General features: G+C 49.7%; 7 protein-coding genes and 1 non-coding gene across 8 annotated transcripts; 2 read left to right on the top strand and 6 right to left on the bottom strand.

Annotated features, from left to right (window-relative positions):
- Positions 1-789: 789 nt before the first annotated feature.
- Positions 790-3,050, bottom strand: K444DRAFT_652089 (uncharacterized protein; the record flags this gene model as incomplete). The annotated part of the gene is made up of 3 exons (XM_024885762.1): positions 2,460-3,050; positions 1,352-2,409; positions 790-1,230 (listed from the first exon to the last, which is right to left on the bottom strand). Exons 1-3 carry the CDS (start codon positions 2,857-2,859, stop codon positions 790-792), a joined length of 1,899 nt encoding a protein of 632 aa, XP_024738210.1. The 5' UTR covers positions 2,860-3,050.
- Positions 3,051-3,583: 533 nt separating this feature from the next.
- On the bottom strand, positions 3,584-4,993 carry K444DRAFT_559240 (uncharacterized protein). The gene is made up of 2 exons (XM_024876859.1): positions 4,434-4,993; positions 3,584-4,384 (listed from the first exon to the last, which is right to left on the bottom strand). The coding sequence occupies exons 1-2, from the start codon at positions 4,968-4,970 to the stop codon at positions 3,716-3,718; spliced, it is 1,206 nt and encodes a 401-aa protein (XP_024738209.1). The 5' UTR covers positions 4,971-4,993; the 3' UTR covers positions 3,584-3,715.
- A 324-nt stretch (positions 4,994-5,317) lies between these two features.
- Positions 5,318-6,570, top strand: K444DRAFT_526012 (uncharacterized protein; the record flags this gene model as incomplete). Its single annotated transcript, XM_024874510.1, has 3 exons — positions 5,318-5,415; positions 5,468-5,730; positions 5,777-6,570. The coding sequence occupies 3 exons, from the start codon at positions 5,318-5,320 to the stop codon at positions 6,568-6,570; spliced, it is 1,155 nt and encodes a 384-aa protein (XP_024738208.1).
- A 2,939-nt stretch (positions 6,571-9,509) lies between these two features.
- On the bottom strand, positions 9,510-10,736 carry K444DRAFT_628364 (uncharacterized protein; the record flags this gene model as incomplete). Its single annotated transcript, XM_024882907.1, has 6 exons — positions 9,510-9,591; positions 9,645-9,989; positions 10,040-10,117; positions 10,159-10,226; positions 10,283-10,352; positions 10,459-10,736. 6 exons carry the CDS (start codon positions 10,734-10,736, stop codon positions 9,510-9,512), a joined length of 921 nt encoding a protein of 306 aa, XP_024738207.1.
- A 459-nt stretch (positions 10,737-11,195) lies between these two features.
- On the bottom strand, positions 11,196-12,385 carry K444DRAFT_611549 (SET domain-containing protein). Its single transcript, XM_024879968.1, has one exon. The coding sequence runs from the start codon at positions 12,188-12,190 to the stop codon at positions 11,390-11,392; it is 801 nt and encodes a 266-aa protein (XP_024738206.1). The 5' UTR covers positions 12,191-12,385; the 3' UTR covers positions 11,196-11,389.
- A 169-nt stretch (positions 12,386-12,554) lies between these two features.
- Positions 12,555-12,689, bottom strand: K444DRAFT_t19. Its single transcript has one exon. It is a non-coding gene; the product is annotated as a tRNA-Phe (tRNA).
- A 537-nt stretch (positions 12,690-13,226) lies between these two features.
- K444DRAFT_587299 (uncharacterized protein) lies at positions 13,227-14,047 on the bottom strand. The gene is made up of 2 exons (XM_024878023.1): positions 13,854-14,047; positions 13,227-13,800 (listed from the first exon to the last, which is right to left on the bottom strand). Exons 1-2 carry the CDS (start codon positions 14,008-14,010, stop codon positions 13,463-13,465), a joined length of 495 nt encoding a protein of 164 aa, XP_024738205.1. The 5' UTR covers positions 14,011-14,047; the 3' UTR covers positions 13,227-13,462.
- Positions 14,048-14,323: 276 nt separating this feature from the next.
- K444DRAFT_642398 (U3 small nucleolar RNA-associated protein-like protein Utp11) lies at positions 14,324-15,064 on the top strand (the record flags this gene model as incomplete). Its single annotated transcript, XM_024884735.1, has 2 exons — positions 14,324-14,410; positions 14,459-15,064. 2 exons carry the CDS (start codon positions 14,324-14,326, stop codon positions 15,062-15,064), a joined length of 693 nt encoding a protein of 230 aa, XP_024738204.1.
- Between the last annotated feature and the right edge of the window lie 4,362 nt (positions 15,065-19,426).

Below are 19,426 nucleotides of genomic sequence, written 5' to 3'. Positions count from 1 at the left end.
TCGCCAATTCTTCGCCGCACATCTTGCTGCTCGCTGCTTCGTACCTGTCATGTCGATCAGCTCTGGAGTCGACGGGATTTCCTTTTGGCAGTTCGTGTCGGGAGGCAATTCGAACGGAGGGAACGCAGCGCTCACGCCAAAAGACGCCAAGGTACAGCGCACCAGCTTTTGCTCCAAACCTCCAAGGATATTCCCATCGCAGATCAACACCCAGCCCGGTGGCATCAATCATCGGGACGGCTCTCCCATCGTCAGTACGGCACCAGAGGCGGGCCGAGGCTGTGTGGAGAAACAAATCCCCCATCACGCGGTCTTAGTTTTATTCCTAGTTTTATGACTGAAACGCAGCGAAAACATCTTCCATTCTTCGGGCCAGCATCGCGAACATTCACTGTCTGATCTCAGAGTTTGAGGCTAGCACAAGCAGCTTCATCGCAAGCCCAACTCTGGATGGGACGACTCTGCTCGAGCAAGCGAGTCGCCATGTTTCTCGTGTTCGAGATCTGAAATCACGAGGTTGGGGGAATATTCGCCTCCGTTCGCCCAGGGGCAAAGCCCAATCATAGTCTCAGTGCCAACATTCACAGCATGCATCAAAGCTGAGAAGCACTCCTAGAGGCGTTCTCGGGACTGAAGCCACCGTTCTTTGCTTAACACATCAATTATAGGGCCCCATTCTGGGCTACTGCTACGATTTCTCGCCATGGACATGAGATCGTATGACGGTCTGAACGGAAGGGGGGCCTCCTTCATGGACTCCACTAATGCACGCTCTCCGCACAAGTTCAATCAGCCGCGCTCCATGTATTTCTGTTCGATGCCTCTATGGGCGCTTCTCCTTCTTCCCTCTCGTCCACTGACCTCCACCATGCCGTTGGACTGGTTTGTCTCCAATCCTTTGCTGGGCTTGAGCCCGTGTCTCAAGAGCTCTTCTTTCGTTGGCGCAACGTGCATCCAGATTTCCTCGCCAAGCCCCAAATCTTCCAGTCCTTCCAGCACATTGCCTCTTGGATCTCTCGGAAGTCTTTTCTCGGCATCGCGCCGCTCCTTGTTCCTTGTATATCTTCGGAAAAATTGAGGCGTCAAGCGGATGCGCAACTCATGCGGGATATGAAGTCTGACCGCAGTCCACTTGTCAGCCGGGCGATGCTCTGTGGGCAATTTATCCAAGGTGCTAACTTCAAGGAGATGCTCGTTGGTGCCACGATTCATTTTCGAGATTCGAGCAGGCTGGGAAACAGGAAAGTCAGCAATAGCTCGGCACAGATGCTTCGGGAGAACCAGGACGCTGTCCGGGAGAGACATCGTGAGACTGTCAGAAAGGGAAACAGTGGTTTCTCCCTCTACCTACCATGACCTGTTTCAAAAATTCGAGGGAAGCATTGAGGTTCAAATCAATGGCTCGTCGTGGATTGACTGTCATTTTGAGCAAGACGCTGGCTATCCAAGGGTACAGTATTGAAAAATCGGACTGTGAGATGTGGACAGACCCCCGAACAGTCATGAGCCAGGCCAGCTGGTCTTGCTCTTTCACTTCGCGACAAAGCGCCATTACTGACTCGAAGTTATCGGGCCAATACATGAACGCTTCTGAATTGATACCAAGTAATGGTGTACTGATTCGACGATCTGGCTCGTCCTCTGGAGGCTGGATGGCAGCTCCCCATATGTCGTATATAATGCCCTGGCCAATGTATTGGAATCGGTGTTTGTGTCGGAGGACTTCGACAGTGGTCGCAGCCCCGAACGAGTGTCCAAGCATTGTCACTTGTTGCAGATGGAAACGACCCTTCCAAGATTCCCAATCAATTCCTTTCAGTCCTCTCGAACTGCCACCCACTCTTCCTTCATCCTGGTCCCGTAAATTTCCCCTTTCAACAACCTCCCCTTTGCCATCATGGATAAGTGTCATGACATGGTAGGCTTCCTCGATCTCAGCCAGTCGCAATTGTATCTGAGCAGATCGCAGTTGAGCGTCAACCCCTTGTTTGTTGCCAGGCATAGTATCCTTCGCGTTGTCCTTGGGAAACACATAGTCCATCCTCGAATACCCCTTCTTCCGATCTTCGTCACTGACATCCGTATCTCCAGTGGCCTGATCCACCCCCCTTTCAGGCAGATTTATGAAGGTCCTCGGTCCGCTCCCATCTCTATGCTCTATGCTCACCACCACAAATCCGTAGCTGGCGAACTCCCCACAAACAGAACTGTACGTCGTTCTCGTCCCTCCAAGCCCATGGCTGAAAATTAGAAGTGGAAAACAAGGTTTCTCAGGCTCGCCAGGAGGAGGCGTCCCGGCACTATTCTTCGTCTCATACCCGCCTTCCCTAGAATTCTTATCAGGAGGCCAATGTTCAGCCAGCTTCGCGTTCCGAAAAGCCGGAATCTTGGTAAAGGCCGTCGTTAAACCTACAAACTGTCAATTCTTCCCCTTTCCACATCCCGCTTAGAAAACCCACCAAACCATCCAACAATAGGCCAGGAAGGAATCCCCGCAAACTTCCCATACCCCTTCGCAACCTCGATCCTCGGCCTTGGTAACCAAGTCGGCCGACTCCATTTCTTCTCCCCTCCTGGACCCTTGCCGTGTCCGCTCCCAAATCCCGACGGATAGAACACGGAAAACAGCACCGTCTCGAGCTCGAGGAGATGCCTGTGATATCTTTTGATCTCGGAGAAGTATCGTGGTTGGCGAGCGGGCACTTCGATGTCCATTACTCCAACGCTGTAGGGACCGGAGTAGTAGGGCAAGGGAGTCCGGAGGATGTGTTCTCTGATTCCGGAGGGGGGCCGGGATTTAGGTTGTTTGGCGGAGGTGGGGACAGTGTCTGGTTTGTTGGGGGTGGACGAGGTTGCCATTTTGAGGGCTTCTAGCACGCTTCCAGGTTGTTAAGGGCTGGTTCTGGACGGGGCCTAGATGGTTGTGGTAGTGTTATGAAGATGGAATCCCCAGTATCAAAATACAATTGTGAATCCGGGAAACGCCAAGTATAATGAAAAGTAGATGATAGAAAGTGATCTGGTAGAGAAAATGCATAAAGACAATGAAGCAAAGGAGGATGCATGTGTGTATCATAACATGCCCTGAGTCGGGTGCAGCGGGACGTCGAGACCCTCGGCCAGTGACGTCAAAGTCGCAAGCACTTTTTAGACCGTTCCTCGACGAACTTCTAGAAGTCTAGAACACATTAACCGCGGAAGTAGAGTTGCGAGTTGCACTTGCACTTCTCTGTGCGTATGGATTGACCAATGCTGGCTTTGAGGGGATGTGGGTGCGCGCGGGAAGGGGGTGTGGTCTGTTGATTGTGGAAAGCTTGCTTGGACCGACTTATCCGCTTTACTTGGCATCTGATACCGTTCCAGATTGTGACTATTAGAGAGAGATTTGGAATTTTTGTTAATCATGGGCGAAATTACATCGTGTTCGTCGACGAGTGAGAGGGCGATAGCTATGTGGGAAAGGGGGTTATTGGTGGTGGCCACGTGCTCCCCAAAGCTTTCGTTGTCCACAGATTCAGAATCCAAATGAGGCCTGTGGAACGATTATGTTGGTCTGCTCATCAGCAACACTCAAAATACCATTGACCCTATTCCGCTTCTATACATGCATCAAGCCTAAAATAAGTACAATCTTCTAAACGCCGTCCACCGTCGCAGAGCAAAGCTCACGGAAACGAGCCCATTCCGTCAAAATCATACAACAGACACATCTCACTTATCTCGTCTTGCTTGAAACACCAGCACCAATCACTCCAGGAAGCTTCTCTTCTCCAATGCTGAAAAGCAAGCCAATTGCCCAGCCAACAACACCAATCATAACCACACTAAAGATGGTAATCAGCCAGAATGGGCTACTGACATCTTTCTTCTGGCAAGCCGATCCACCCCAGTATTCAAGTGTAAAGCCCTTCTTTTTACCACCTGCGTAGGTGAAGGAATTGTTTGTCGGCGTGCAACCGCAGGTAAAACATGCGCTTGGAGCATCTCCCACATCTTTTGCATTCCCATACTTCTTGTAGCACGCTCCATGACCCGAACAGTTGTTTGTAGCTGATACGCAAGCATCGTGAGAGGAGTGACAGAGCGGGGGAACACCAGTAATGGGCTCAGCAGGCTCAACAGTCGAGTTGTCCGATGAGTTCGAGGCCATGACTTGTTTGTTGCGGGAAGCAGGAGGGGTGAAAACACCATCGATCATCGGCTCCTCAGTCTGTCTGCGGCCAATTGGACTCTGCGAGACTTTTTCGTATCTTCCGTATGGGTTCGATGGGCTCTTGGCTGATCTCGCTGACTCTGGCATGAGAACCACAACCACATTCATCTCTCCTTTGTTGGCAAATCGAATTAATCTTTCCTTGGCAGACATCAACTCCGCGATACCGTTCTGAAGATTTGTTAGCAAATATAGGGCTTCTATTGTGCAGAATTCTAACCTTCTCCTTGATTAAGTCAAAGTGGATAATCTTTAAATTTCCATTCCAGCAGGACACATCGAACGGGTTGATAGCGTCCTGCAGTGCACACTTCTTCTTCCCCTGTCCACATTGCTGGTTGATATCCGACACCAACTCCTTGTTCGCAGTCATCGATGGTGCTTTTGAAATAGCAAAAGCAGGCTTTATGGTTGACAACTCATCAATCAGAGGTTGTGCCGTCTTTGAAGATACACCCTCCACAATCAACACCAGCTCTGCCGGCGTATCGTTTGCAGCATCCTCAAAGAACGACCCTCTTCGGCCACCGAAGCTGTTGATATACGATAATGTGGATTCGCTCGCATCTCCCAATCCATGATACTGTGAGGTGGCTAACCGTTGTGCGAAGACCAATCTTGCCTGCTCCGGGGTCAGGGTTGGGGGATTCGAGGACCTGGGCAATTCGTCCCGCTGGAAAATGTAGACACTCGCATCCGACGAAGCAGCTGCTGCGCCAACAATGGCTGGCAGTAGCAAGCTTGTTGAGAGCTTCATCGTCACTGTTGTGGATTTGCTCTGCTGCCTGTGAAGCTTGAGCTTGACGGGATGTGAAGCCGCAAGTCTATTCTCGGTTACCGCCTTCCTAAAGGGTCACTCTGCCGGTCGCCGCCCAAAATGTATGAGCCGGAACCACGACCTCGAGGATAATCTCAGCGACAATATCTATGAGTTTAGGAGCCATCGGCCGCATGTCGACGCATTGATATCCTCCTGCGATAGAGTATAAACCACGCTCATCCCAACAGAGCCACCAACGCCCATCCAAGGCTCGCCTTGCTGGCGAGCCTGGACAACCTCCGATCATGTTCCGATTTATCAGACCGAGAAGGAGCATCTTCTCGATGAGTAGACTGCCGCTGAAACTGGAAGCGCAGCAACAGAGGGGCCAGATCTCACAGGTGCAGAGAGTCCAGTTCCGGAAACCACGTATCCGCTTCAGGTATGTCAATACGATGATCAAACCCGTGAAGAAATGCTAAATTCTCCTCAAGGACCGTCGCTACAACTGCCATCGCCGTATATGTCTGCTATCACATCTACTCCAAGGTTGTGCTTGATCCGTTGGAGCGTGCTGCCGTTGAAGCGATGAAGGATATCCCCGAAGAACTTACAGAGGAAGATCACAAGCCGATGTTTATTCCATTTCCAGGGACTACGAAACAGCTGAAGCCAAAGCCATATCGTGGAAGCGATCCAGAATGGCAGGAGTTTATTAAATTCAGCAAGGACCAGAAACTTGCACAAAGAGTCAGAGGTTAGTGAAGGCTTCCTAGCATCTGGGCCATGTTGACACAATGCAGAGGAACTTGCAAACTATGTTCAGCAAGTTGCGCTTCGGCATCCAGTTCTAGCAATACGGTGTGGAAAACAGATGAAGTTAAGGCGGTATTGGCTGGATGTTGATTTCCCTCAACATGCCCCTCCCGAGTTTGAGCGATCGGGGATAGAAGTTGGCGACGATTATATTACCTGGGGAACACAGCCTGTCGACTCCCTCACCGTGTTCAGACTCCGTCAAGCTTTGTGGCCATCGGCGTTGATCAAATCGTTTTGGAGCTTCACCAAAGTCATGATTGTCGACGATGTAAAAAGAATCGCAGGGATACTCGGAATTAGATCTAGTCCACCACCGCCTTCACTCGAGCAATTGCTTGCTCGACACCAACAACTCATGAAAGGGTCTCAGATCCCATCAAAGGATGGCCCTCCAGCACTACCTCAACCTGCTGGTGATGCCACGAAGGCGATCACTGCAGCCACACCAGCCGAGAAATCCACTGTTACCGGGAAAAAAGAAAACGAAAACGAAATGGAAATCTCAGCTGCTGCGATGGCTTTTCACGGACATTTCTTCCGTGCCATCATGGCATTCAAGGCCAAAATGGCCCAAACCTGGCGGCCTGCACCGAACTACCCACCGAAAGGAAGTATTTTAGTGTCCGGATTGGTGGAATTGGACTCGCCGAAAGCCTGGTTAGTCTTCGATGTGAAGGCTGCTTGGGATCCGAAGACAAGATCGTATGATGCGAGGAGTATGCATCTTCAACTCAGACGGATGCAGTTGAAGAAGCAGGGGCCTGTTGGTGGAGGATAAACTGGAGTAATTCGACGGCGTTCATGGGTGTCATCGGGCATTGCAGGTGTCGGTAAAGATTTGGCCGCGAGACGGATATATCGATCGGTCGAGCACCTGGTTACGAGTGTGTTTCCCTGATGAATTACAGATACCTTCTCTTCGATCCCTCTTGCAACCTATCATTTATTACATCCCGCAGGGCCCAGGCTTGATCCCGGGTTAGTGCCGACAAGCAAACTTCCCGAACTTAACTCCCTTCCACTAATATGTGTCTCTTTATGCTTGATATTTCCATATCTAAATCCCTACTCTGCGCTTGGTAATGGCCGTTGAAGTGTCAAATACCGCTATATAATTATCCTTGGTTGAGCGATCGCATTTTCGAAGTCTTTGCATTTTTGTGGCTTGCTTGGTTGATCTGCGATGTGGAGTATAACGAAATATTCATGGGAAAGAGAAGACCGATGAGGTGCTGGATGGTAGAGTGCAAGGTGCGGGCGAGCGGACTTAGACTCATTGCCCGTGCCACGTTACCAACTACGTTGTTGAGGCCCCATCCTCCCTGCCTTCCCAGATACAAAAAATTACGCCGGCTTACTCCAGGTGGAAAGTGCTTGGTTATTCTTGCTCAAAGTCCTTCATGATCCTATCAAAGACCATACCCATACCTATTCTCCTGAACGAATTGTTTCCTGTGGGCTCTAGAACGAGAACCTCGTAGACATCATGACCAAGGGTGAAGTCACCGGGGACCCCGCATACATTCTTTCTTATCGCAACGTGTACTAGTATGCATGCAGTGGCCGCGTCGAGGGCCGCCGTTCCAGACTTGTCTGGCTTCTGGGTAGCTGGAAGTTGCAGTCTTTCGAACGTCGCCCATCTAGCGATCACCGCAGGTGTTACTGACGAGCAGACGGCATAGTATTTTCCTTGGAGCTCTTCTTGAACGCTCCCTGGCCGGTCGGTGTTGAGTGATGCCATCCAGGTCTCTCTGGCGAGCTTTTTCTGACGTTCGTCAACCAATTCAGCCAAAACCAGGACTGGCAGATGCTTGGTCTTGATCGTGAGCTGGGTGACCATCACAACCATTTGTTTATGCTCGCCCTCTTCAGTCCTTGCGTCGACAATTTCCAGCGCGGGTATAGTACCGGGTCCGACGTGGCAATTTGGCCAGCTGACGAGGCTACCAAAAAACATCCACAACCATAAGGGTGCACCGCCCGTCCTGCATTTGCGGAAGCATTGATGCATCTTGTCCCTGTCGATCCATAGAAGGCCATAGCGGACGCGGTCATGCCATAGGCCCGAGAGGTATCTGAACGAACTTCCCTTCCCCTTCTTTCATGGATCGTGGTCAATTAGCGAGCAATTATATCCTGTCTATACGATGATATAAGTAAGATCATTGAGCTAGCTCTCGAGGCATCGGAGGAGTTGGCTAACTGCCGGAATCTTAAGCTCGAAATGACTGACGGCGATGGCGACGTCGAAGACCTGCTGACCGACAACAATTCATCAAGATCTTCAGAGACAGAGCCTTTAATCCTCCTAGAGTCGGGGCCACAACAATCTCGATGGCCACGGCATGCTGGGGTCGTTCCCAAGTTTGCGCCTCGCATGTTTCACTCAGAGACGTACTTCAAGTGAATGGCTGCAATGGTATCATCATCGCCTGTCTCGTCGATGACTGTCTCGCAATGGCTAATTAAGTATTGCGAATGAATAACTCAATGAGCTGGTTCGTCCCTTAGATTTCGGCATAGCATCGAGGAAGTTGACTGACATGTTTTGGAACGCCTGACAGGATCTTCATCTACAGCTTCATCCCACCAACTTTAATAACCATAGTAATGCTGGTTGACTATATACACATCTGTTCCAGCCCCGACCCTGGAGACTTGGTAGCACCACAAGCTTCTTCAAAAGTTTGTTGCATGTGAATAATACTGCCGCGGGCTTGGATGTACTGTTTCTCACAGGGGGCCTCCCTGTAAAATCGTATTGCCCTAGTCAACACTGCAACCCCGCCACCTGTATAGGAATATCCTGGCGGTTCTAAGCCGAAAGTTGAGGGAGCGAGTGATGCGGAACTTGTGTCTATGTTCAAGCTCGGGACGGCTGTTGGTCTGTGGTGTTATGGTGGTTTCTTCTGGGCAAATACTAATCTAGGGGAAGGCGCACTTTTCGACAATTGATATTGCGTATCCGGTCTACGCACGCCTTACGTTAAAGACATCTAATTCGTTATTGATCCATAACAAAGCTCATTGACATTCCGAGAAGATCTTTCGATTGAGAAATAAGTTTATTGTGCCAGCTCAATGAACACAGGCTTTGACAGGACGCGACGTCGATATGTTAGCGTGTTGGTCCGATCTCGCTTAGCATGAGATGAATAGGGGAGTGAAGTAAATAAACGAATTCCGCAAAATTTTCGAAAGCGACCCCAAGTCAATGCCAGCAAGCGAGGGCACAAAAAAAGCCAAAAAAAAAGGAAAGTTGATTATTGTTGTAATGCCTCGAGGCCGGTTTGCTGGGATTCCGCCGAAGAAATCGAGAAACCATGGTTTAGCCTTCGCCGGCACGCAGTGCCAACTATTCGCCTCTCCTCTCCCCATGCCCCCTATTCTGTACCCGAAAAATGCTTATTTCAATACATATGACCCCCCCAATTCAACAAAATCACGTGCGCTTCTCGCAACACTTCGTAAGTCAAAACACATCAAAATTTCCGCCCGTTCGATTTGAAGGTCGACGGTCTCGTTTCCACTCGCGAAGCCCTCGCCTTCTTAGTGTTCTCGCTGCAGTGCAACCGATTTAGGTTCGTTTTGATGACTATAGTGTCATCTAATCGTACTATTTACAAGACGAGAGTGAGTGCAGGCAAGAAGACCACGTACAGGATGAAAAATTATTAAAAAATATCCTCCCCGAAGAGTTGGTGGTGGTGGTGGTGCTCATCGGACGAATGGATAGGCGTATGGATCGCGAGGAATACCAGCAGCGATCATGCTGGGGAAGATGATCTTCTCGTAAACCCTGTGTTGTTGTCAGTCTTGCTTCTCTTGTCTCGAGATGGGAGGAAAACTTACCACGCAGCTTGGCAGGACCCGACCATTCCCAGCCAGGGGTAGTCGTCCCTAGTGTCCATCATGTCCCATTCTTCGTCCTCCCAATCCATTGGGTCGTTCTCGTTCAGTCCTTGGCCGGGCTTTTGTCTGGAGGCTGGTGTTGCCACCGGACGAGATTCTGGGGAGGTTGAGGAGGTGGTCGGAGGGCTTGCCTTGGCTGCTTCTCGTTCGTCTCGCCACTTTCTCTTCGCTCCGGCGACAATCCATCCGTCCATCCACCACCAGCAGCAGCACACGGAAGCAATTATAAATTGTTGTAGTCGTACACATGAAAAGAAAGTCGAAAAATCGAGAAAACAAGGGCGTCTCTCACACGGGTTAGCGTCTATCTCAATAATTAACTGCAAAGAACGTACCTGGAAATACCAGCCATTTTGAAGGAAAAAAAGAGTCGAAAAAAGTCCGGATCGAGAACGTAACGGCATGCTTGAGGCCTGTTAGTCTACATTTCAATAACTAACCGTAATGGACGTACCTTGAAGTAGTAACCACGTTGAAAACAAAGAGTCGAAAGAAGATTTGGATCAAGAACGTGACCGCGTGCTTGGGGCTCGTTAGTATCAGGCAAGGTTGACTTTTTCTGCACAAGAAACACTTACATAGTAGTTGTGACGGAAAAAATCCACAAGAAAGAGGTTCCACCACGAAGGCAGTCCACCCTCCCCATTGCTTCAATCAACGATCATCTCCGGGTTGAGGATTGAGAGCTTGATGCACAAGATCCAGGAGAAGTTCCACCGAGAAGTTAGCGTCATTGAGAGCATGGTGCAAATACTTCTTTTGATAGCGTAGAATGACACCGAGCTCTACCATCCGTGGGATACCAGGCTCTCTTCTAAACTTTTCAGGCAAGCGGCTATCTCCCGAATATTCGAATTGTGTATCAATAACTGGTTCGTAGGCGGAGGTTGCTGCTGATCCAGCAGCTTTCTTGGCAGATTCGTCTCTCAACTTCTTCTCCCAGATTTTCTTCAGTCCCGGGAAAGAGTAGGAGGTTGTTGAGGAAGGTGAAGAAGGGGGTGCTGGCGAGGCACCAAGAGTGGTGGTATCCATCTTTGGACGAGTGAATGAAGTTTGGAGAGAGTGGTGGTACGAAAAGTGTCCGTGTAAACGTTCGAATGATGCCAAAGGAAGGAAAGGGAGAGCGGATGGGAGGAAACAAATATTTATATACTCATCTGGAGGATTGGACGGGACAATAGTTCTTGAAGCTCTATTGTGCAATAGAGGTGGGACAATAGGGAAAGGGGGAGTAGGTAGCACAATAGCTTTCTGAAAAGTCGGACAACAGTGAATTCCAATAACAGAAATTGGGACAATTATGATGACACGATAGGAGATGACAATAGCAGACAATAGAGATTCGACGAAATGCCTCACAATATCTAGACCAATTAGAGTAGGAGGAGTGCAAACAGAGCAAACAGGGAGGTTGGTGGTCTCGCGAAACGGGGCAAACTCAAAATCCGAGATCGAAACAATTCACCAATCCCCAATCTCGGGATGAAAGTCTCACTTGTGAATTATCTTTCAGATGTTGTTAGTCTTCGGCATCTGCTAGAAGCTGTTTTGCAAGGACTGTACTGCAATCTCAGGCCCAATTTTTCAGTACTCCAAGTGCAGGAATCATCCTGAATGGAAAGAACGGGGGTGCAAGTTTCTCGTGCCTTGCTAATTTAGATGGGCAAGCACATTTGATCCCCAACTCAATTCCCGTCCTTTCCCTCCAAACTTTCGTGAATGGCAGCGTCCAGACTCCTCATGTCCTCAATCCCACCACTTTCGCTCCCACTACTGCTCCTCGCATCGGAACCAGAATCAGTGCATCCCCCACACTGACACTCAAATCCATAAATCTTCTCCAAATACTTCTTCTTATGTCCATAATCGACTGTGACCTCTTCACCCTCCAACAACTTAAATCGATTCCAGAATACCATCCTGCCAATGCTCTCCTTCCACAGATAATGCGAGTTTGGGACGCACGAGTGGTTGATGCGTGATGCTGTCTCAAAGACGCCCGTTGCGAGGTCAACCTTGATGGAATAGCCGTTGCTATAGACGATGCTTCGACTCACGGATTCGTTTTTGTTGCGTGAGAAGTGATGGAGGGATAGAAATGAGGCTTTCTTGGGAGGCGAGAGCGCGTTGACTGCGATGTCCAGGGGATCGGCACGTGAGCCGGTGTCGATGAGGGTGACAAGAGGTGCCTCGCTGAGGAGAATAGTGCCAGGTTCTATATCGCGTAGCGCGAAGACTCCAAGACCTTTTGCTTCGGTGTCTCGGATCTCGATGACAGTGCCCAACGTGTCCGGGTAGCGTAGCGGGACAGGAGAGAGAGACGTTGGATGTCCCTCCGGTGTCGCGGGGGGTGTAATGTCATGTCCTATTGGTGGGGAGAGTGAGATCGTGATATCGAGGATCTCAGGTCGAAGGGTGGGAGTGGTAGGTGTGTTTGGTGCTTCGGTGGGAGCCATCGAGGCAGATTCAGACTGGTCTGGAATCATTGAGCTATTGGAGAAAGCCTATTAGCATGTGTTCCTCAACTGCGAGAAGATGAAGACTCAGTGCCGGTGTTTGGAAGATGCAGTAGCGGCCAGGCAACAGCATGTAGCACTTTACTTACCATTGCTCACCAATTCTGGCAAGATGACGATTGGAGTGGTAAGGCTAATTTAGAAAAGATGGCCATGACCCAAGAAGAGTAAAAGCGGAAGAAGCCAATGAGTCGAAGAGACACTAAAAAGCCTCGTTTGCAGAATCGAGAGGCTGTCCTAATTGATAAGCGAGTTTTAATAGAGTTATGAAATAAGAGAAGAAACCTTGAACCGATACTAAGTAAATAAAGGAGGGGAAAGGACAGGCTACAGTTGGAATCGGCTGGAATCGAACCAGCGTCTTGCACTTTTTGGGAAGTCCTACCACTCCCAGTCGGCTTCAGAGACGTCTAGGCAGTAGTAGGATTAATCCTTTTTCATGCATGTTAAGCCACTTAACTACGACCCCGGCTAATTGATTTAAGCTCAAAATCTCTTATTTCGAATTATCAAATTAGACTGCCAGTAATCGAGCCAAACTTCGGCAGAGGGTGTCCTCGAGTTGACACTTCCTAGCTTGAACAACCGCCCCAAAAAAACAGCTGCAAGATAAGAAGCTTCATTTCCCACAATCCGGATGCACAAACAATAAGTCGTACGCGTGTTGTGGAGGCGGTTGGGTTCGAACCAACGTCTTGCACTTCTGCAACAAGGATCCCTCAACACTCGCCTTCTTAAATGCAAAGCATAATCAGGGTCGCAGGGAGATAGGACCTATCTTCGCGTGCATTTCGTCTCAATTTCAAACGCAAACGCAACGCAGGGTAATTGATTCCGCAACAACCAAAAGCAGGCAATCAGGCAAGAGTCAACGGAAGATAAGAATGGTGAAATAGTAAAAGAATACGGCCAAGTCGAGGAATGAAACTGTTCTACCAGCAATGGCGAGTTCCTCGACTGCTCAATTGTGGGAACTGGCGTTTCCCTTAAAATTTCCTTGCCCACTGGGAGGCCTTGACAGTATTTGGTCTCAATCTCGGGCCTCAAGGATTGCCAAGACGCAGCCGGCACTAAGCTCTTGTAAGTATTGAGGATGGATAGAGGACGAATGCCATCTCTGACCAGAAAGGCGATTCCACAAGTCTCATACACCCTAACTTACAAACACACTTCCCAAGTGTCTCCCGAACACCATGCAAATGCCCAAACTCCCAGCGATGCCCATCCCAAGGTCCACGAATATCATCTATGTCGATCCTTACTCAGCTGGCCCTCATCCCTCTTCGGAAACCCGCCCACTCTCTCAGCTTTCTTCATAATATCCCTCCCCTTATCACCTTCTCGATCCTCAATTGGCAACCCCCACCATTCCTTATGGAACCTCTCCTGCTCTATCCTCCTCGCCTCTTTCGCTTCCCGCTCCCTCTGTCTCTTTAACCTCGTCGCGAACCACTCTTCTCTCGCTGCATCTTGTTCGGTTTGTGTAGCGTGGGTAATCATACAATTGTTCATGGCGCGATTCTGTTGCCGGCATTTGAAGGGTGCGGTGAAGGTTCGTCCCAGGGCGCAGTCTGCGAATTCTACATGAACAAGATTCAGCACAGGGATGAGAATCGCAATGGAGAATACAGACGTTTTATCTCAGCAGCACAGTAACTTCTCACTCGTGAATGATACATCTCTCGAACTTGAGCTTCTTGTGCAGCGGAAAGTGGGAGAGGATTCCGTGAGGGCATAGGCAAGCGTGGAACTTCTTCCACCTCTGCTGGTGGAGGTGCCATAGCTGCCATCAAATAACCACACAAGGAAGCACCAGATATTGACGGCTGGTGGAGATGTAGGAAGTCGGATGTTTTGAGGCTGAGGCGAAGCTTTGGGGCTAGCGCACTAGCTTCCCTGGCGGAGTGGCGCCGCGAAATTTCTCGAGGCTGAAGAAAGTTCGTCCTGCTATCGATCTTTCTTCACACAACTTCAAGATAACCACGACCCGGCGATTGCACCGCACAAATAGTCAAGCGGGCCTCAAAATATTCGGAAACCAGCCAATTCGACACTCGACTCCCTCTTCCCACAACCTTCTGAGTGCAACGCATAATGTCTTCCATGCGAAATGCCGTCCAAAGACGGAACCACCGCGAGCGTGGGCAGCCTGAAGAACGAGCGAAATGGGGGCTGCTAGAGAAGCATAAGGTATGCCCTTCCAGTATCTATCAATTCTCCTGCTAACAAAGCTCCCAGGACTACTCCGCCCGCGCTCGAGATTTCAACCAGAAAAAATCGAAGCTCAAAGCCCTCCGGCAAAAAGTCCTCGACAAGAACCCAGATGAATTCTACTTTGGCATGATGTCCCGGAAGGGACCTGCTACGATGGGAAAGAACAGAACCGGGACGGTCAACGGGGATAGAGGGAACGAGGTGTTGAGTCAAAATGCCGCGAGGTTGTTCAAGACGCAGGATTTGGGATATGTGAGGACGATGAGGAATAAGGCCCTTAAAGAGGTCGAGGAGCTGGAGAAGAGGAGTAAGGGCATTCAAGGAGAGGGAAAGAAGATGATTTTTGTTGGTGACGAGGAGGAACAGAGACGGAAATTGGAAGATGTCGACATGGATGAGGACGAGGACCAAGACGAAGACGACAAGGCGGCAAGAAGACTGAGAAAGATGCAAGAAAAGGAGGCGGACAAATTAGAAGCCAAACTCACAGTTGCGAGGGAGAGATTAAAGGCTTTAACGGATGCAGAAGAAGCGTTGGAGTTGCAGCGGGCGAAGATGGCGAAGTCACCAACGGTTGGAGGAGTCACAAAGCAAGGAGTCAAATTCAAGGTGCGAGAACGCAAGAGATAAATGCTATTAATTGGTCCTCAGAGCATGACGAAAATTGCATGGTGAGCTTTATACGACCAATTCTTGTTCCAGCGCCAGACCATTCTCAGATCTGCAGCGAAAATTATATGAGGAAGAGAAATCCAACCCATTCCAGCTCCCAGCGCCAATTTAGGAGAATCATGGTTTCTTGCTTCTACAGCAATAGGTCATGCCTTTACCCATCAGAACCATGCACTTCCACAGCCCCTTGAAAAACACCCCGATCACCCAAAAGAAGCACTTGACCAGCATCCAGCACAGACCAAAGAATCCTGGGACCTTCTCATCCCCCTCTTTCTTTTTAATTTTCTCTTTCTTCAAGCTCACACTATTCTGACTCTCCAGGTCCATTTCGAATTCCTCCATTTTCACGGATTTCTTCTCAGCTTTCTTCGCCTTTTTGGGTATCTTAGGCGATAGAGGAGACGCTGGCCCGACTGAAGGCGGAGCATCGAACCATTCGACGTTTTTGTTCTTCTCTTCTGCAATTACTACCAACATGATGGCACAAATTGCAACATCAACGACGTAGAAGCAGTCAATTCGACTGGCCACGGCGGTATCGACCTCCAGATATCCCGAACCAGCTCCATCTCGTACCAAGCGGACGAGATTGCGTGGTAATTCAGAGTGCTCGAGAACGTATTCCACTCGTGACCAAGCGGGTGATGTAGAGATGGATACGACGAAGGGAGTGCTGAGGGCGGGGTGCACGAGGTAGTATTTCCGGCTATCTTCGTCCCAGACCAAGCGCCCACATTCCCGCTCTGCTGCTGCGAGGACTTGCTCAGCGTCTGCGCGGTTCGCTTTGTTGATGAGGTCGATGGCCATATTCGATGCTGCCCGAGGGTAGAGAAGCGCTACTAGCCCATCGTTAGGAGGTAAGCGCCGAGCTTCCTCTTCAAGTGTAGTGCTCATTACGTCCACTCCAGTGTTTGGTTTCGAGGATGTGGGCAGTTTCGGGGACCCGTTCTCCTTGATTGGTTTGTTGGGATCTTGACGCGTCATTGTCATTTGTGCGGAAGTGGATGTTGGGTCGAGACGGAGAGTATAGAACGGTTGTGAGGCGGAGGAGAGAGTATGGACCGGCTCTTCGAGAGCACTGGTCATTCGGAGGCAGAATGATCGGCCTTCTGAGGCGGAAACTCTCCAGCCGTTGACGACTTTCCATAGCTCCTTCAGCTCCTCCGAGCTTGATGGTTCCATAATCGTCTCATCTTGGACTCCTCGGGGAAAGCGCCCTGCGGAAGTCCCTAGAGCTAAAGGGCTTTGGAGACCTGCAGCACTCCTGCCGCTGACGATACTCGGAGAGTATGGTCTTCTGTTGATGACTGTCTTGGGGATGTGCGCGGGACTCGTCTGGGTCGGGAAGTATGGTTGGTGCTCAAGGGGGATCTCAGGATGGTATGTGGGGAATATTGATCGAATTATAGGCTCCTCTCGCGGTAAAGTGTTATAGGTGGTATTATTCGTGGGTTCGGTGTTTGACGCATTGCTGTCTCTTCGCACAAGTGTCGGGGCTTCGGAAAAGGAGGTGTGGGAGCGTGGTATCGACAAGCCAACAGCTTGTGAAGGGACGGTGATGGGAGAGATTTGATCTGCTTGTCGTCGTCCCTGCTGAGGGGTCTCTCGGCCACTTTGGGGAGTCTGTCGGCCTTTTGGAGGAGAGGATTGTGGCGTTTGCCGTCCTGCGCTCGCATTGGCTTGTGAGGGAGTCTGTCTGCCATTCAGGGTAGTCTGTTGACTGCTCTGGGGAGTCTGACGCCCTGAACTGGATTGTGGTTGTGTATCTTTTGGAGCGGGAGACACGCCTCGAGGTTGCGCGGTTTGCCGATCTCCCAACGCTGACTGTCGGCCATCAGGAGCAGATTGTCTTTCATCCAAGGGCCATGCAGGCGTGGCGGATCTTTCAACTGTGGATTCAGGAGGTGACTGAGGAGTGACTGCGTGTCGACGAGTACTCGGGTTCCTCGACGCGTTCGTCGTCTTTCTCGGCTCGGGAGGAAAAAGTGATAATCCCATGTTCCTCGGCTTATCGGGCACTGGCTTATCAGACATGGTGAAGAGTGGCAAGGTATTCCGGATACTGCCTCGAACAATTAATTACCAAGAGTACCAGGTCCGTACTTGGGCCGTGGTTTTCGAGCCCAGAGGACAGGAACCCAGTTATACATTTTCTAGCTTCTCGTGCGTTATTCCCGTCCGATAATAGCAAGCGCCTGCAGAAGAAATTGTCCCGGAGCAGTGAGCATCTGATGGCGATAGCGCGCAGAGAGCTATTCATAGATTTGGCTTGCTTTGCCGCCAGCGAGTCACTGGCCTTGTACGTGGGGTAGGGCCCCTGTCAGCCGCAGATGCAGTGTGATAGCGAAGATCATTGGCCGCTCCTGATGCTTCGGAATGCCAAGCGCCACTCGCGTGTCGCGACAGGGGGCTGGTAGCGCTGCCGATTGACGTGATGGAGGGGTAGATCATGTGATAGACTTCGAGAAAGGGACCTGGTGGACCTTCTCGAAGGATTATGTAATGAAAATGAACACTAAATGGACTTTACAGTAGTTGTAAGAGGCTCGATCCTGAATGTTGGCTTCTGGAGAGACTTGGGAGGTCTAGCACAGGACGAGCCATCTTCTCTACCAGAAGATTACGATTTCTGGGCAATTTCTAGCAAAATGCGGCGACTCCATTCTCCACGGCGTATGCTGAAGTGCGGGAAACAAACGTTTGGTACGAGATTACGCTTAAAACGAAGGTGCTGACAAACCTTAGATCCTCGCAGCTCTTGTGGAAATTGCCATTCTCGCCATAACTACAGCAGGGTTTAATGAGAGGTTTAAGATGGGGCAACAGACCAATTCACAAACTTAGAAACAACTCTACGAAGAGTGTTGAGCTGATACAAGTATATAAAATAACGACCAAATATCAAAGGCTTCAAGAAAAGAAATTGAATTAGCTCCAAGATATGGTAAAGACTGGAAAATTTTGTTCCATCTGTAAAAATTGGTTGTGCTGTGCGAAATTTATCCGCCTCTTGCGCGACTCAATCCCAGATTGCGAAACACCACCAAAGAGTAGCAGCGAGTAAGTAATTAGTCCCCAGTTATCCCTGGAATGATTGCTCCCGCCTGTGCATGGTCTGCTTGCCAGGAAGAGCCGTGAGCCCTTGATGATTTGTTAGCTCAGGGTATTGTGATAGAGAACGTCTCGTGACAAGAAGCTCCATTCCACAATTGATTGTGTAATACACTGAGCGCAGCCACCAACATCCCTTCTGGGCGGCTGAACCTTGTTCAATCACCTGATCGAGCTGCATTTTGTTGTTGCTTTGTTTGCAGCCGATAATTGCGATGGCCAAGGTCGGGCGAAATATCTTGATCCCTGATCTATGTATGATGCTCCTCTCAAGCGGCGTCAAGAAAGGAACCAATACTTGCACAACAGCAGGCTGTGCAGAAAATGATATCCGAGGAAATGTAAGCATGTGTACAGCATCTTAGATTGATGGAAGAAGTCTGAAACTCCACTTGCAGGTGTCTATACCGTATTCAACTGGGAAAAGTTTGTAAACACTAGCTGCCAATGACCTCCCAATAGGGCCTGAATGGTCTCTGTACCTCGAACTTGAAGAAAAGCAGATGTAACGGCACCGGTTGTTACTGCCAGGGGGTTTTAAGAACACCAAGAACTTATCTTTGTAATTTGCAACACTAAAAGTGTGTTACTTGGAAGGAAAATTAATTATCATATTGACCAAGTTTTGATATTCTGTCTTTTCGGAATTAAAGTATCGTTTAACTTGAAAGTTTTGACATGAAACGCGCAATTCGCACCACTCAGCGCAAGAATTGATCGGAGCTTTTCGCCTCTACGTTTGGTAAGGGGATTGATTTTCCTACCACCAGTGCTAGGGCATACTGTATCGTACCATGTGCTGAGAGAAGACAAAGCAGAGATGGGCAGCACGGTGGTCTCACTCCGCTCCCCGTGGACGTGTAGATGCCTGTCCACTAAACTTCACCTAATGCTCATAATACTCTGATTCTGTCTCGTATCACCGAATGGGTATCTCCACTTGACGATCGCATCTTGCAGAAACGTATGCATCCAATATCAGCTCAATCCAGCATCCTGCCCAGCCCCATGTTCGGTACCCCCGAGTATACTGCAAGTCGATCCAAAACTTCCAGTCTCGAAAGAGCTCGGTGCACCTTAGCGCAACGGTATTGCCGGGGTCATGGTTGGCACATTGGCAAGATATCGGCAGCCCCTACGCTTGGAGGTTTACATTGAGCCTTCCACACTTATGCTTTATTGCAGATCATCGAGGGAGTCGTTGGT

The sequence above is a fragment of the Hyaloscypha bicolor genome (genome assembly GCF_002865645.1).
Source record: "Hyaloscypha bicolor E unplaced genomic scaffold K444scaffold_56, whole genome shotgun sequence".
NCBI classification, from domain to species: Eukaryota; Fungi; Ascomycota; class Leotiomycetes; order Helotiales; family Hyaloscyphaceae; genus Hyaloscypha; species Hyaloscypha bicolor.
Note: the sequence above shows the minus strand (reverse complement) of the source record. Positions and strands in the feature narration are given on the sequence as shown.